Source organism: Meles meles, chromosome 9 (genome assembly GCF_922984935.1).
Source record: "Meles meles chromosome 9, mMelMel3.1 paternal haplotype, whole genome shotgun sequence".
Taxonomy (NCBI): Eukaryota; Metazoa; Chordata; class Mammalia; order Carnivora; family Mustelidae; genus Meles; species Meles meles.
The window spans coordinates 62517330-62536183 of record NC_060074.1 but is presented as its reverse complement, the minus strand read 5'-3'; the positions used below and the strand labels follow the sequence as shown (position 1 = coordinate 62536183).

Sequence of the window (18854 nt, the reverse complement as noted above, 5' to 3'; positions counted from 1 at the left end):
TTAAGAAGCTACTTTTAGTTCTGACTTAAAAGCACTAATGTGAAAGCACAATTTGTATTTTTATGAGTTTTAATGCTTACATTTCTCAATTATGTGTGTACATAGTGTTCTTTATGCCATAATACTTGAATCTTTCCTTTGAGGCACACTTCAAATAAGACCGCCTGAAAGACTGTGGGCTAACTATAGACATGCAATTTTTTTCCAAATAGTAAATTAGAAAGCTCTAGATTCTGAACAAAATCCGATACAGAAATAAGGAAACAAACTAGGGTTCTTGCTTTGATGGGAAATGTGTTAACCTTACACAATTCACATTTAGAAATTTTGGTTGTTATAAATTTTTAACCATTGGACAAAGGAATTTACATTAAAAGTATACTGTTTTAACACATATTGCCAGGCTATCAAATAAATAAATTCATTATTTATACACAGGAAGCTAGACATTCTCCAGGGAAACCGATAATATGAAGTAAAATGATGAAAATGATCTTCTTTTCTCATTGGCCAAACCCATCAAAATGGAATTTTGGTCCCTTCACTGGCAACCCTGAGTAGACAACTTTAAGTCTTAGAAGTTCTGTTTTCCTGTTGTCCTCTTGGTATGAAAGAAAAGGCACTTGTTTTATCATATTGCCCTTACAGCAGGTAGACGGTGTCAGGTCCTTTAAATAGTGTGTGATTAAGACACTTGTCTAAAATACAGCAAACATTCAAGAAACATTTGTTGAATTAATTTTAGCAAAGATCTATGAGTTCCCTGTTTAAGTTATTTTATGCAAACTTCATATTAATGTAATAAATTTTCTTTTTTTCATTTAGGTTCTGAACCTCTTTCTGGCCTTATTGTTGAGTTCATTTAGCTCAGACAATCTTGCTGCTACAGATGATGATAATGAAATGAACAATCTCCAGATTGCAGTAGGAAGGATGCAAAAGGGAATTGATTATGTGAAAAATAAGATACGGGAGTGTTTCAGAAAAACCTTTTTCAGAAAGCCAAAAGTTATAGAGATCCATGAAGGCAACAAAATAGACAGCTGCATATCCAATAATACTGGAATAGAAATAAGCAAAGAACTTAATTATCTTAAAGATGGGAATGGAACCACCAGTGGTGTAGGTACCGGCAGCAGTGTTGAAAAATACGTAATCGATGAAAATGATTACATGTCATTCATAAACAACCCCAGCCTCACTGTAACAGTGCCAATTGCTGTCGGAGAGTCTGACTTCGAAAACTTAAATACTGAAGAGTTTAGCAGTGAGTCAGAACTAGAAGAAAGCAAAGAGGTAAGAATGCTTTTTAAGTTTTTGTCGCCTTTCCTATAATAACCATCCATTATAGTTATTAGGTTTTTATTGTGTTTATGTGCATTATTAAAAAGTATATTGAAAGTCATACATATGACTTTCCAAGAGCAGTGTTGGAAAATTATGAGATTTTTTTAATTGGGAAATCCATTCATAGAAATTCCAGCTTTCCAAAGGAAATCACCATTCTCAATAATTTGTATATTCATCTTCTTGACAGTTTGAAAATCTGGCTAAAAATGTGACCTGCCAGAAAATAAATCATATTTAATACCTTCTATTCTATGCACTGTATTATACTCTTTAGAAAAATCAATGAACCATATTTTATTGATCGTTGTGAAAGTATCATCTCCTTACTGTCTATATTAGGTTTTGCTCTGAATTTTTTAATGTGAAACTTTCATGTAGTTTTGCTCACCTCTGAAAGTTTTACTGACTATGATAGAATGTTATACATTTATGGAAGTGTTACACATACTTGGAAAGTGCAAGTAGCACTGACTGAATTTTGCCCCGTCAAGAGTAAACAAATCCACTAAGTGTTCCAGATTAACTTGAAAATGCTAAGATCTACTTAGAAATGCTCCACTTGAGGATTACAGTTAAGAGGTAAAAGTTGAAAAGCTGCTCTTACTTACATTACAAGTTGTTCAAAATAAAACAAAGGAGAAAGGGAATTATTCTTACTGTATGATTAGAATTCACAGAATCCCATAATGGCAGCTTAATGGTATTAATTCTGCAATTTTGTGTTATGGAGAATAGGATTAAAATTTTTTACTATTACTTAATTTTGGACTTCCAATACACCAGTGGGAAGTAAGTCTAGCACAGAGTTATAAAAGACAGATTTTAGCTTAAGGGTATGATATTAGCACCACAGGAATCAGAACAATGGTGTCTGATTTTGTGAGCATATTTTAAAAACTTCTTTTTAAGAACAGTATCTGTAGATTTGTGTAAGTAATAAGCAGTTGACAATGTCATAACTCACAGCTCCTGACCCTTTCTTTCTGGCATTTTGGTGCTGCAGAGATATATTTTGATAGTAAATTTGAAAATATTTTTTAAAGGTAAAACATACACAAAGTGATGTATAATATTCCTGGAATTCCACTCGAAGTCCACTTACTGAGCTTTCAATTCTAATGTATGTATTGCTCACCCTGACAAAACAAAAATTCAGTCTAATTTTATTTTTCATTACTTAAAAGATTTATTTAAGAAAAAACAACAATTAGCTAATGAGCAATTATTGAATGGTTTTTTTGTGAACTCGGCATTCTGCTGCATACTAAGAGTAAAAAAGAGTTAAAGGAGAACTCGAAAATATATTTCCCTTTGGGAAATCTCAACATCTTTGAGGAAGCCAACACTAATTCTCAAAATCATTAAAGACCTATTAAAAAGTTTTATCCTGCAGGACTGAATATAAAAATTATAGGTACTAAGAACAGCAAGAACATAGCAAGTTGCTAAATGGAAGAGATAAAATTGAAATAGGCTTCCAAGTTTGGGTCAAATGTGTGATTAAAAAGTCAAAGCAAAACCCTACCAAAGGAAAGCCACAGTTGAGAATGAGCTTGGTATTGAGGTAAAGCAGGGGAACAATCAGCATGAATAAAGTATTCATTGAGAAGACAGTGGAAATTTGTTTGGGTGAATCAGGTATTTTCAGATTGTAAAGTCTCTGAAGTAAGTAGAAAAATTTAGAATTGCCTGCATAGTCAATACAGAGCTATTTGTTCTGAAGCAGGGGAAGAGCAAAAAGAAAGTGATGTTTTAGCAAAGGTTATTTGATATCAATGAGTAAAACAGAGTGAGGGATCAAAGGGTTTATCTTGAGGAATGTGGTAACAACCATTTGATAGCAAAGAGGTGATGAAATTTTGGGCTAAGGTAAGGTAATATGTGTGGGCACTGAGACATTCTGGCAATCTGACAAACTAGTGAAGACTAGGAAATTGGAAAAAACAGTAATTTCACTCTCTGAAATGGTCTTTTTAGGAAGGTTACCAGGTGTAAGTGGTAAGAGGGAAGAAGTCAATTGGAATATACTGAATTAGAAGTGAGAATGTTGGGGGTAAAAGGCTGGGTGAGAAATCAGGGTTTAAAAACAGATTTGATAAGTATCTGACTCCTTAAAAATAGACGAGTTTACCAAAGAAGGAATTATAAAGAGAAAATAAGGGAAGATTAGGGACAAGACTAGGGGTCAATCTGGGGTCAAGAAGAGGCAGAAAAACCAAAGAGGTAGAGAAATTTTGTTACATTAATATCACAGGTTTTATCACATTGGATTTATGGAAATTAAATATTTACTTTCTACCAAAAAGTTGGTTCCCAGAATATTTTATAAACTCTATAATGCCTGCAGATATTTCAAATGACTGCCTAGAAAAATACCACCTCATTGCCATGTCTTTTCAGTGGCTAGAAAATCATAAATTTGGTATACAGAGACACACTGTCTAGAAAACAGTTTATCATCTGAACAAAAATTCCTTTTTAGGTGACTCTTTATAATCATTTATCCTCTTCCAAGCTAAAATTTAGATACATGGAAACCAATTACAGAGTGTAATGAAATTGTTTAAAATATATAGATAGTGTGAAAATTTATCAAACTAAATGTAAAATCAAATACTTTTACAAAGCTATGATAAAATTTCAAATCATTTCACATGGTAGAAATAAATTCAACAATAAATTTTATATGATTTTTAAAGTTAGCACAAAAAAAGTTAACAGGAAATTCTCATATATGCTCACACAAAGATTAAAAATACAATGTTTCTAAAAAATAAAAAGCAAAAAATCAGCATTTTCTAACATTATACAGTAGGCTTAGATAAATTCCAGAAAAGTTCATTTTAACCTGGAACTTCTGAAAACTGCTGGCACTGAACACAGGTCATGTTTCAGATGCATATTTATGTTGGCTGGGTTATTCTTTTTTAATAATTATTGCCCACACACATATACACACAAATGAAAAATAACATATCCATAAAGTAACACTTGGGTTCATGCTTCTGAGTTTTTGACCATAAATAGAAAAAGAACATTGAGCTATGTTTTAAAGAACACAGAATATCCTTTCTTTTTACTGACAAAGTAAGAAATCATACAAACTAAACAAATGGAGTGATACATTTCTCACTAAAAGATTAATAAGTAATTTAAAAAGCTTGTAATATGTCTGCTTTAGGGGACAGTAAGTTAATCATTAACTTAGATAGTATGTGAAAACCCTAGTCACTCTACTTTTTACATTCATTTTCATAATACTGCATATCTAGCTATAGTGCAATTAAGAAGAAATGATCCCTAAAAGTTGTTAGAGATAAAGATAAGAATTGCTGTTATTATTTTTATAATATATGTGTTTATATATCTATATTCATTATATCCACATATATGGATTGCTAACATAAACAGGCTGGTATGAAAACAACTACAAAGCTTGGCATGAAAAAAATGTAAGAGAATAAAAGGTATGAAATGCAAAATAGTGATCTTTTTATCGTGGGAAAACTTGGAATTATACAAATCTTGTAACAAGCTAAAAAGTAGAATTTTGTTTGTTTTTGTATTTTTAAAGTTCATGTAATCATGATTTCTTAGAATATTTATAGAACTATGAATTTTTACAGTTTAGTTTTTAAAAGGTTTCATTGTCTTCCTAGATGAGGATATGGAATAAATGTTCTTAAGAATCATATCTGAAGTTGAATTCCAAAGCACAATCTAGCAATATCATACCGTGACCTTCACTACTTACCGTTCTTACTTCTCACAGGGGTAAAATCAAGCTGGAGCCATCAAGAGTGCAGCTCTGGTGTTTTTTAACCAGCCAAAGGCTCGGGCCACCACTTTTACCCAGGTTACCCAAGCAAGTGGTACATGTACAATCACTTTCGAAGTGAATTTTGACTGGCCTGCATGCTACTCAGCTGTTCCTTCCCCTGCCATGGCAAGGAAGCGCTAGATGTGCCCAGCCGCTCTCTGCTGAATTGTGTGACACATCATAGCATGGTCAGGAGAGACGGGCAGTCCCATATCATATTTGATTCTGCTAATGAGTCTTCCAGCTTAGTCTTTTAAACTCTAAAAAGCAATAATTGCATGCTCTACAGGATTTATAGCTGTATTAAACCATGATAGGAATGTTTAAAGTACAATATAGTCAAGAATTTAAGAGAGCATGCATTTTTTTTATTTCTCTGCTTTTATTTCATTAAAATGAGACCACAACTTTTTGTTGTTGTTGATTCAGCCCTTATAAGTAAATTGTATTACCAAAATGAGCCTCATGGGATTTTTTTGATAGTGCCATTTTTAGATCACTATATTCAGATTCATGAATATAATTTTCAACCCTTATAATTCATTTGCTCCAGACAGAAATGTGTGCGTTCATGGTTTTTTTTTTAAAGGCTCTATAAAAAATAAAAGCAGGGTGATCATAAGTTTCTGGATATGAAGGGCCATAGTCTGTATGTATTTGGGCACCACATATCTTGGATTTCATGTAGTTTAGGAAAGTTTTTAAGTCATATTGTAAAATCGTAAGTGTTCACTGCAAAGTAATCAAAAGAAGGAAAGCATCATGATATGGGTAGTTCACATCTTGATTATTAATTGGTCCAGTGTACCCATTTTTCAAAAAATTTCCCTAATCTACCTTAATGTTCCCTAAAACTGAGCAGCTAAAAAAGAGACACAGAAAATGTCATTTTTTTTAGTATTAATTATGGTTTTATGACAAGTAAAGGGCATCTCCCAAGATTACTATAGGTTTATGGATTAAGCCTTTAGTTTATTCTCTTCGTGCAACCTTCTCTTATTGATATCAGTGCTTACTGGAATCTCAGCCAAAGTGTGGGTTCTGGAAAGAAAATTACAAAACAAAAGTAGAATGAAGTTCTTGAGTATTGGCAATTTCAATACTTTTGGTGAAAAAGAGTATCTAAATAGAGTTTGGGGTTGTCTCTAGGTTTAATTCATACCTTCTCTCTTCTTCCTTAGGGATAACTGAGAATTAGCTGGAGAATGCAACAAATTCAGAAATAAAATTATTAATGAAATGTAGAAAAAGGTATATAGGTCCCTGATTTATGCAATTTTTACTTAGCAATTACTTTTAATTTTGTGGTGTAAACCAACACTGGCCAGTTGAAAAAAATCTAATTCATTCCTTCTTCACAAGCAGAACAGAATTAAATGGTACTGGAAAATTATCTTTTACATCAAGTTTATAGCAATATTCCCTCTTTTACAAAGCCTTCATAGAACTGAAAACAGATACTTGATTAAGATCCCAAGCAGGTGCCCTTCTGGAAAAGGCACTGTGTTCTGTTTTCAGAATCTGGAGAGCAATGAAAGTACCTCTGGGCTTTCTCTGTCTTGCTCTCACCATCTTCCAAACATTCTTTGTGAAACTGAATGTGAGGCAACTCTTCCAGAAGCACAGATGAGTATATGAATACCATTTTAAACCCATCTTGACCTTCAGAGAACTGTTTTTGGTGCTTTCATGTACTTCTGTTGAAAAAAAAAACCCAATTAACACTAGTTTAGATTTAAATTTTTGTATATCTTCTCAAGATAAACCAGCTTTTCCTTTTGGCTTCTTGATGCCCTTTTACCTTACTCTTCAACTACCACACAGTTATTTTTTACTTTCAAATATCATGTTGTTATTAAGGCCACTTTAAAATTAAAGAAGCACCGGGCTATTGCACATTTAAAATATGTTGAGGCAAAAACCACATGCCCGTGGTTTATACACTTAACCATTCAATAAATGGTCTAGGAAAGAGAGCTATTGATTTTAGTCTTATTCTTCCTGCCTTGGACAAGCAGCCCAATGGCCTCCTGGTGTGTCTACCTATTCTTTAAGTGAAATATTATAAGTCAAGATATGGATATGCATATCCAAAAGATCAGACTAAGGCCCTAATAGTATGTGTGACCAAAAGATTTTCCTCTTCTACTTATAAGACAAAACTCCGAAGTTGTGAGAGAAATGGCTAGATTTTAAAGGCAATCTGTAATGGCTGAATCTTTTATTTTTGCCTCTTGAATCATACAGCAGTTTGTGAGAGTCAAACATTTGATAGCTGATTGAAAACAAATGAAATGTAAGCGCATTTCAGTGGAAGTAGGCCAGTTGCTAACATTCTCTTCTATCTCTGAAAGTTAAATTTCATTATTTAATTGGATAAAAATCAAGAGCAATATTCATCACAATGGGGAATTTCTAAATAAGTTCATGTTATTAGAGGGGAAAATTGTCTTGTGGCCTTTATGGATGCTGATTCTGTCATTTCTTAACGAAAGGTATTTGTAGTTAATCTTCTCGAAAACTTCATATTCAGGGACCATGTCCTCGAGAACATGGTTCTTGAATCAGTGTGCGGCTTCCACAGTATTGCGCCAGGCTTCTGCTATAGCCAGGCATGTTTTCTGTGGCTGAATTAGGCCTGGAGAATGTTGCATCTTAAAACCTGCTTTCCAGTGTGCATTTGTAGAGCATAAGCCATCATCCCTCTGTAGACTCAGTACTTTCTACAAGGGATGGAAGAATCAAACCTTAAGTGCCATAAAAATTGGAGGGGTAAGGAGAAAATAGTACAAGAACACAAGTTTGAGCTTGTACTATATGGTTTTATATGGAAGCTTTCTATAGTTATGCCTATACAACTAATTATATTTTTCTAACTACTTCTGAATAAGTATTAATTTAGTTATTTAGTATAGTATTGAGTTCCTTAACATGGAAAATTTCATTTCAGTTTTCTTTGCTTTTTTTTTTATACCATTGTAGTATCACAGCTATGGCAATATAAAGAAAGTAAGTTGTTCTTTGTGTTTATCATCAGTCACCTGCTTTTAAATCAGTTACATGCTTTTAATAAATACGGAAGTCATTTTGGTATGGCTATGATAAAATATATCACGGACTACACTCTGCCAAAGTACTGAAATTAATTAGGAACTGCTTAGAATACAAAGACAGTATTATATCAACATATAGGATTTTAAATGCTTAAGTAGTTTCTAGGGCAGAAATGAATTATTTAAAAAGATAGTTGTAAAATTCTTTATGTATACAATGACTAAAGCATATCAAGCAGTATATCGTAATTGTTAAGTTGTTATACATTAATAAGAATATACTCTAAGGCTTACTTTATAAAAATGTAAATAAATTCATGACTTTTGAAATTTTATGTAGTTGACACACGATTTTTGTAACTTCACAGAATAAAATGTATGCACTCTCCTATGACCCTTCCCCCCAAAAAAGTGGACTATGAAGATTACAACATGAATAAGCCTGATTCTCCAAGTTAAGAACTAACTTTATGTCAAACTTCATAAGGAAAGAAGCCCCCCACAAAACACTTCTTAGTGAAATGAACCCTTGCCTACCAACTACCTTTTAAGCTTCAGTGCATGAGGGTCTAAGACTCTGAACATTCCTTAAGAAGCTTCCGTAAGAAGAAGTCAAAGTTTAAAAAGCTTATCCTTAGGGCGCCTGGGTGGCTCAGTGTGTTAAGGCCTCTGCCTTTGGCTCAGGTCATGATCCCAGGGTCCTGGGATTGAGCCCCGCATCAGTTTCTCTGCTGGGCAGGGAGCTTGCTTCCCTTCCTCTCTCTCTGCCTGCCTCTCTGCCAACTTGTGATCTCTGTCTGTCAAATAAATAAATAAAATTTAAAAAAAAAAAAAAAAGCTTATCCTTATATTCAGAAAAACTCCTGAAAAATAGTGAAGAAATTCTCCATGTAAAATGGATTCTGCTCATTTGAAAGAGCAGAATACATGTGGAGTTTTGGCAAGGGTTCAGAGATGTCTGTTTTTAAAACACAAGTTATGCCTCAAAATACCATGCAGATAGAGGCAAATGAATTCACTACTGACTCTCTACTTTACAATCTTTACAATATATAAATGCATAACCTCACATAGCTATTTAGAAAACTGAAAGCATTTCTATCTAAACATGTTAACCACATTCACAGAAATATTTATATTGAAAGATAGTACTAATAACAAAAATACATCCAGAGGTCAGTACTTGATAAAGAGTAGATTCAGTTGTCATTCAGATTAGTAGCTACTAGTAGTTGTGCCATTTGGGTTTGTTTTATGTAAATATTTGTATTTAAATATAAGACACCTGTAGACTATATGGAAGACTATTATAATGCAAAAAATTGAACATTTCACCTTATATTAACAGCAGTAAGATGAGAATAGTATGTTTTCTAGAGGTTTCAATGGAAAAATATACATGTATTTGTGTATATATACACATATACTGATTACTTTCTTTCCTTGTATTTCTTTATTGAATGTCTGCCAGTATTTTAGAAAAACATTTTGGAAATCGCATGTGTTTTTATTGTTAAAAATATTATTAACTCAATAATTCCTATTCATTAAAAATGTATTTTCTAATACAACTAAATAAACTTCTGTCAAGGACATTATTGAGTTATACAACAAAGTAGAGAGATGAAACTATCTAAACACTATAATTCTCTCTATAAAAGTAATTCAGAAATGCAATCAATCATTCATTTATTGGCTCTCTATAAATTTGATATAACGATTTAGTGTCCATTCTATGCTTGGGTCTTTTGGTATATGTATGTGTGTGTATTTTTGGTATATATGTTTACATTTATGTAATAAATATATAATTTGTATCTATGTATAACTTTATGTACATACATAATTTATAAATATTCATGAGAATATCTGATCAAACAAAAAAGTATAATGGCCTAATATTCTACAAAATTAAGCACGGAGAAATCATGCAAGAAAGAAAGGCTTCATGGAGGAGGTGGACTATGACTAGGTTCAGAAGAAATTACCCAACTTGGTTTGACCAACAGGAAGAAGAAACATGAAACTTTTTATAACTAACCTCAAAATAATTTGGTTTCTTACTGGATTTATTTACACAGTGGTTATTATTGCTGCCACTTATCAGATGTCATAGTGTTCAACCCATCAACCACCAGTGAAATTGGAAGGGAAGAAGAGTTAGTTGCTGAGTTGAAACAGCTATTCTGCTTTTTCTTTGTTATATCAGAAGCTGTTACAGTTCTATACAGTGGTAGTTTCCCTGGGATTTTCTTAAAAGAATAAAGATATTCTGGTTAAGAAGCAGAAAAATCCTGGGGGAGGAAAATATGTCGTGGCCTTTCTCACTTCTCCAAAAAAGTAGAGGAATTTAATGGTTAAAAATTCTTGCACTATAATGATCCTAAGAACTATCAGCCAAAAATGATGGCCTCGCTTCTCTCATTAGCATACTCCATACTAGGAAATATTTTATTATCGAATTCAATTTGACTTACTTTTCATAATATATTTAATGTTCATAATATATTTAGTTAGACATGATTAACCTCACCTTCAAAGTAACATCACAGAAAATATTATCTGGATAATGCTTTCCAAATAGTTCACATTATAAAATATTAAACTACATTTGTGTTATGATATTAGTAAATCAAGAATCTTGAGTCAAATTTTCTCCAATATGACCAGTGTTTAGGGAGTCATTTGGGGATTTTTCAGTAACACATTAACTCTTTCAGAAGGCTAGGGCAGAGTGACCCCTACCACTTAGCTATTAAAATTAATGGGGACTTAGAAACCATTATCATGTCCATGTGCTGTTTTTTCATCTTAAAAGCTTTACATTGGCCAGGCTGTGTTGTATGTCATGTCTTTGCATCTGTTTTCATAAAACACTGCAAATCCATAATGTCTTCCCAAGTGATCTCCAAGTACTTATATATTTATTTTTGTATCATTAAAGTGGTTCTTCCTAACTGTGTGGCATGCCGCAATGATTTATTTAAAGGAAAAATTCACAGCCTGATAACATGTTGAATTCAGAATGTGCTCTTAACAAAGTTCTATACAGATTCTGCCCAATGCCATTTATGAAGAAATTTCCATTTCATTTAGAATTCTTTGGCAATATTGAATTCATTTAAGCAGTTCAAAGAGAGAGAGAGAGAGAGATCCATCATTTTTCTGCTAGTAAAGTTAGAAGATTATTTAAGCCAGAGGAAAAATATAGCTCAAAGTTGAAATATAATGACTGTGACTAATGTTAATGTGCTGCTCTTCCTTTCTAAAATTACAGAAACATGGACAGTAGTTAGAGACAACTGGTAATGGTCTTTGCTCTGAAAAATTCCATTGTAAGAAGTGGAAATAATTTAATTTGACGTATTTTAATTAATATAATCAGCAGTGAATGTCAGCACATCAAACTTTTATCAAACTATTTTTGATTTGGCCTGAGAATTAATTTATTAAACTATTTCATATGACATCCATATACAAATAGATATCATAAAACAAATCAACAAGTACAGTTCATCCTTTCCAAATCACCCACGTTGAATGCTGTCTAACCTCTTTCTGTCTGAATCAGGTCAGTAGTTACACTGTTTTAAATATTAGGGCTTTAATTATGTGAAATTATTAGTACATAATTTATCAGAAATGTTAAGAGAGTCAAATGTGATCGCTATCATTTTTTCACACTATGACAAAGAGTTTCCAAATTAGCTGAATAAAAAGAGAGAAAAATCACAATTTGCAATGGGGTTTCTTTCTAGAAATTAAATGCAACCAGCTCATCTGAAGGAAGCACAGTTGATGTTGCTCCACCCCGAGAAGGCGAACAAGCTGAAATTGAACCTGAGGAAGACCTTAAACCGGAAGCTTGCTTTACTGAAGGTAAACAAGCTCTAATAGGATTAAAGTTCAATCTCCCCTCTTTTCTTACAGTGATCAAAATACCCTACTTGAGGGAACTATTTCAAAGAAATGGTAAGGGCATGTTTATCTTTGCTTTTTCTCTTTTCTTCTGAAAAGTTAATTTATCTATATTTCCAGATTATATTATAGCAGTGACTGTGCCTGGACAATTAAGATGATCTGACCTGTCTTTTTGTTGTTGTTGTTTTCTTTACCCTCCAGAATGTGGAGAAGCTAACCCTATGAGATAAATGGCATTCTGGAATGTCATCTCATTGATAATGACTGCAGTCCCTTCAGACCTCATTGGCAGTGTTGTGATTTGATTTATAGATGCTGCAGTAATTACACACCATCCTTCACAGTTTCAAATGTGGTTAATTTGTGCTGTGATCAGAGCTGTTTGGGGATGCGGATGTACTGTAGAGCCTTGACAGTCAAAACAGTTCTCTCATAGTGATCAGTACAAAGTCTTGCACACAAGTCAATAAAGATTTGCTGATTCAATGTGACTGGATTCAATCCAGTGAGTAGTAGCTCAGAGAGTTAGAGCAAGGAATGGATGGAAATGAGAAATAATATGAAAACTAGGAGGGGGAGGTCAAAGGAACAGTAATACTGACTAACAAGATGAGTCATAGGTGTAACTAAAAAAAGAACTGAGGGTGAAAATAAATTAGCTTGGGAAAATTGACAGGGATGATACCTAGAGGACAGGGGGCTTTTCTGTGCATGAAAAGAAGGAAGTGAAAAATTCAGGATCACATCAAAAGATTAATACGCAATTTGAACATGCAGCTTTTCCCCAGACCTGAGAGGTATTCTTGGACCCTATTTCCATCAATGGCCTTAAGGCAAAGAGAGATTCTAACTAGTGTTAAAAATGAAACTATTTATATTCATACAACTCTTGATAAAGTAATTCCTTGAATTTTAGGTGCCTGGCTACATATATAACTCTGAGAATGATTCATTGTATAGGAAGGATGTTGAGATGACTAAGGAATGAAGTACCTAGTTACCCTGTAAATGATGATCTAAGATTGGCATGGAAGAAGGCAACAAAGTTTACTTTTTTCCTATCTAAGATTTAAGTATATTTTCTAGAAAAGATGAAGGTGGGTGGGAGAGCAAAGAAGGTGGGTAGGGTGATGGGCAAAATAGATAAAGGGGATTAATAGGTACAAACTTCCAGTTACAAGACAAACAAGTCGTGGAGATAAAAGGTTTAGCAAAGACAATACAGTCAGTAATACTGTAATAACTTTGTATGTGACAGATGGTGATTACACTTACTGCAGTGAGCACTTAGTATGTATGCGATTGTTGAATCCATAGTTTGTACAAAACATGTTTTTTTCTAACTTCTTCTATTTAATGTTGTATTTTAGGATGTATTAAAAAATTTCCATTCTGTCAAGTAAGTATAGAAGAGGGCAAAGGAAAGGTCTGGTGGAATCTTCGGAAAACCTGCTACAGCATTGTTGAACACAACTGGTTTGAGACTTTCATTGTCTTCATGATTCTTCTCAGCAGTGGTGCTTTGGTAAGTGAAGTGCAAATCGATAAGAGTCAGGTTCTAGTGAAATAACTTATTTTTTGAAAATACCACAAACAGACACTGAGTTTAAGAAGCAAAAGGGAAGGTATATCTATGCTGGCAAAGCATGGAACCCAGGGTTTAACTATGCAAAATGAAGTACATAATAAATCAAAACTATGAACAGCCAGATGGAATTTCTCATCTGGTATTTATCTAATAGATGTTTTCCTCACTGAGACATCCATTTACAGAGACATTCTGTAACTACGTTAACTTCCATGTCAAATACCATCCAGTTTGCCCTAATAATTATATTAACATTTATGGACTAAAAGTGTATTTTGTTTTCTTTATATATAATTAATTTACTCTTTCAAAATAAGCCAAATCAGTCAGGGAATCATTGAAAGTAATGTTGGAATAGGCCAAGTCTATCCCTCATTACCAGAACTTCTAGTTATTTCTTGAGTTCACATTACTTCTCTAAAAGCATGTCTTTATAGCAGTAATTGAGATGGAGATTTGGGGGTGAGAGGTAGGGAAAAAAAAACATACTAAATCAGTAAAGATATTGACATTTCCTTGCCAACATTTTCTGTTAGTTTTAGTCTCTAGCTTTTGTCTGATGTTTGTCAGATATTAGCCAATATTTATCAAATTACTGCTTTGTATCTGATATTATATTAAGCAATTTTATCAAGTACTTGGGGGAAGCCAGCTTTTCAAGTAAAATAAAAACATTCTTAATTCACAGGCTTTTGAAGATATATACATTGAACAGCGAAAGACTATCAAAACTATGCTAGAATATGCTGACAAGGTCTTCACTTACATATTCATTCTGGAAATGCTCCTCAAATGGGTAGCTTATGGATTTCAAACATATTTTACCAATGCCTGGTGCTGGCTAGATTTCTTGATTGTCGATGTAAGTATCCTCAGTGGTTTTTATGAAATTACTTTTTAAAGAGGCAAGTTTGACATTTCATATATTCCTATGATTAAAACCTTGATTTTGAGAACCTAGTTTCACTAATGTTGACACAACTCTGCACTTACACACACACACACACACACACACACACACACACAAAATGTAAAAATTAGGAAAGTTTCATAGGAAAGGGTAGAAGAGGTCCAAAAAATGTGGACAGTGGTAAGGAAAACACAGAGTGTTTTATGCCATAAGCAGACAGTTCTTTTTTCCAAAAATTAAGGACCTCAAGGCAAGGAATAGCTAAAAATCTATTGACAGATCTAAGCACTTAGCTTATTAACCGTTACATTAAAAACAAAACAAAACAAAACACAAAACTCCAGGAGGTAAAATTAAGAAAGATTTGGGGCTCCTGGGTGGCTCAGTCAGTTAAGCATCTGCCTTCAGCTCAGGTTGTGATCCCAGGGTCCTGGAATCGAGTCCCGAGTCAGATCCCTGCTTAGCGGGAAGCCTGCTTCTCCCTCTCCCTACTTGTGCTCTTGCTATCTCTGCCGCTCTCTCTCAAATAAATAAATATATATATATTAAAAAAAAAAAAGATTTAGGGCCACGAATTGTGAGATTGCATTTTAATCGTTTACGAGAGTACTGTTACTAAATAATGTTAAAACAACCGATTTATTGTATTTATTCAGCCACATACCCACAAGACAATAAAATACATTTCCATTCTTAAATCAGTAGTTAGATACCCCAGTAGCTATTCAGAAATTTACCATGCAAATAGTTAGGTGTAAGAGCCCTGCTTTGAATCTGATTACCCTGGGGTGAGTAGTCATAAAAACATTACCAATTATCGGATCTGTCTGACTTGCAGCCTATTTTCTTATTCCAAGCAATGAAGAAGCACTGGGGCAAAATGACAGTCATCTGGTTCTTTGTAGTTTGGGATATTCCATTGCACAAGGCTTTACAGTCTCCCAACAAAACAAGGTACTTTAAGCACTATCTCTAGCTGTTCCCTAGCAATCATAAAGCACTTTATTTTTAGCTCTAACACTTGCCAATAAGAATCAATAACTGCTGTATGTGTATATTTATTCTTTTTATCATTTTGACCAGTACGGGCCTATCTAAATTCTACTCCCCTTTCTGACACACATACATACTTAGAGTGCTATAACCAAAATGTGTTTAACCCTTTGAGTTGATAAGAAATCTGCTCCCAAGTCACTTTAATAGACCAGAAATGATTTCCAATTTCCATGGTCGGCTTTACATAGATAATAGAGGTGAATTTTAATGTTATCCTGAAAAGCTATCCAGAAAGAGAAGTTTAATATTCTTATAGTCTGCAGCTGGAATGAGCTTCAAAGAATATCTTTATTCTAGACATTAGGAAACTGAAGCCTCAGTTTAAATAATTTTCCTAAGATCAAACAACTGCTTAGTAACAAAGCTGAGATCAGTGTCCAAATTTCCTAATTCCCAATTCAGTTCTTTTTTACTCAAGGGGTTTCTTATCTGTTATAAATGTAATACTGTATTTTCAGACTGGCTTTGGGATTTAGCATTTGTAATCTCCAGCTTTTTCCTGAAATGATGGAATGCTGAATACATTTAGGAATCCTCTCTTGTTCAGAAAAATTTTGTCATGTATTGAAGATCATTTACAAATGTGACAGAACTTCTCCAGAGAATTCTGAAATTTACTGAAATATTATTTACTAAAAATTTTACATTTACTGAAATACTACATTGTACTTCAAGTACTTTCATATAGTTGGCCCATTAAAAATCTCTCAAGAGCAGGGGTTTTGTATCCTGTTTGTATCCTGAGAGACACCTAATACAGATACTTAAGTATCTACTGAAAAAATGTCTAAATGAATAAATTTAATTTAAAAGAATATGCCAAAAAAATTACTTCCCTTTTAGTGAGTCTCAATTAGTAGACTGAAAGTGGGTAATTAAAGCCTTCTACTTTGGACAAGTTATGTTATTAAATGGGTCTATTCTTCTTTACAAAGCCAGGGCAGAAATATGTGGATTAATATAACCTCAGTAAATGCAGTGCTAAAACTGTTTTTGAAAGTACAAGTAAAAACATACTTAAAAGAGTTTCACCAGTCCATCAAGTACATTGATGTAAAAAAAAACTAAAAAACTACAGAAAGCCTATCAAAAAAAAAAAAAAAATCTGAGGTATAAGTGAAGTACTGCAAACCAGAAGGAATATGCTTTCAAACCTTGAAAATTTTATTTGTATAAAAAAATAAAATCTGGGGGCGCCTGGGTGGCTCAGTGGGTTAAAGCCTCTGCCTTCTGCTCAGGTCATGATCCTGGGGTCCTGGGATCGAGCCCTGCATCGGGCTCTCTGCTCCACAGGGAGCGTGCTTTCCCCCCCCACCCCCCACCCCCGCCTGCCTCTCTGCCTACTTGTGATCTCTGTCTGTCAAATAAATAAATAAAATCTTAACAAAAAAAAAATATATATATATATATTTTTTTTTTTGTTAAGATATATATATATATATATATATAATCTTTTCAATTCCTTACCTAAAAGTAGACTGCGGTGGACTATCTATCCAACCTCTTAACATTCATTCATTTATTCAATAAATGTGTTGAGCACCTAAAAAGGACCATTTGCTATTTTAAACAAAGGAGGTATGAACATGAGCAGACCAAGCCCTGTTAGAGCTTACACCCTGTGGGAGGAAGGAACAAACAGTAAAGAGACAAACAAGTAAAATTTTAAAAATAAGCTATTTTGTCACATGTGATGTGATTGTTTTTCCTATTTGGGTTTTTGTTTCGTGGCTTTGTTTTTTTTGTCATGAAGAAATGTTTCATATTGATTTGGTCAAATCTATCAGTATTATTTTTTCCCCTTCTTGGTTTGTTCATGCTTCTTAAGACCCTTTCATATCAAAATTATTAAAACATTTTTCCATGTTTTTCCCCAATTTTACAATTTGAGTTTTGAGTTTCTTCATCCATTCTTATTTTGTATTTTCATTTTTTATCAGTCTGAAATTTGTTTTGGTGTAAGGTGTGAGGTTAGGATCCAATATTATTTTCTTCAAAATGGTTTCTCATTTATTTTTTTCACCTCTCATTTGAAATGCTACCCTTATGTACATGCTAAATCTCAGCATGTCTTAGGTATAATATGGACTTTATTTTGTTTCATTCATTTCTTTGTCTACTAATATGACAGGTTTAATTATTGCATATTCATAATTGCTTTTAATATCTGGTGGAGTCAGTCCTCTTTGTTCTTCTTCTTAAAATAATACTTAAGTTTTGGTATGCCTGGGTGGCATGGTCAGTTAAGCAGCTGCCTCTGGCTCAGGTCATGATCTCAGCATCCTGGGATCGAGTCCCACATCAGGCTCCTTGCTCAGCAGGAAGCCTGCTTCTCCCTCTGCCTCTGCCTGCCACTCTGCCTGCCTGTGCTCTCTCTCTCTCTCTGACAAATAAATAAATAAAATCTTTAAAAAATAATAATATTTAAGTTTTACTTTTTCATGTTAATATTTTAAAGTTTATTCAGTTCCAAAAGTCTCCTACACAACTTTTTAAAAAATATATGAAAAAGTATATTGGTTAGCACCTAAAATAATTATAGCATTGCTTATAATAGCTTTTCACTTTTTCCCCTTGGTTTTTTGAGATCAACAACAATGTATCTGCAAATAATGAATTATTCTGCTTTCAAATTCATACAGCCTCATTTCTTTTTCCAAAAAATGTTAAAAAAAAGAAAAGAACATTGGTAGTGAGCATTTCTTTTAACCCACTTTAAAGAGGATGCTTTTAGATTTTATTATCAAAAATTATACAAGTGTTTGGATTGAAATGTATCACTGGAATGCATGGAAGTAATTGTATGATTTTTATTTCAACTTGCTCCTACTGAACTTAAAAAAAATTATCTTTAGCTGTTTTAAAGAGAAATACATTCATATTATGTGGTTCAATAAACAATTACAGAACTCCTAGGGTCTTCTTCAGAACCATCAAATCCCTCCTGCATTATTTCTCTTTGTCAGTCTCACTGCCATAGGGCAGAAAGGTGTGGATGACAGTCATCCCCCTAAAACTTCTAACATAGACAGTTATATATTCGCTGTATTGTGAGGCACCTAGATTCATATAAATTTATACTAAAATTTTAGTTTTTGTCAAAGAGCTTCTGTTACACTTCGCACACATTAACAAGTGCCTTTTATGTTTAGCACA

The 18854-nt window shown here is 33.4% G+C and overlaps 1 protein-coding gene across 3 annotated transcripts in view; it reads left to right on the top strand.

The window, feature by feature from the left end:
- The window catches only part of SCN3A (sodium voltage-gated channel alpha subunit 3), a 109829-nt gene that overhangs the window by 76938 nt on the left and 14037 nt on the right, over positions 1-18854 (top strand). For all 3 annotated transcript variants that reach the window (XM_046019659.1, XM_046019657.1, XM_046019658.1), the window contains exons 18-21: positions 826-1296; positions 11982-12102; positions 13515-13669; positions 14421-14594. In XM_046019659.1, the coding sequence (XP_045875615.1) occupies positions 826-1296; positions 11982-12102; positions 13515-13669; positions 14421-14594 (921 nt within the window). The remainder of the gene's footprint in view (positions 1-825; positions 1297-11981; positions 12103-13514; positions 13670-14420; positions 14595-18854) is intronic.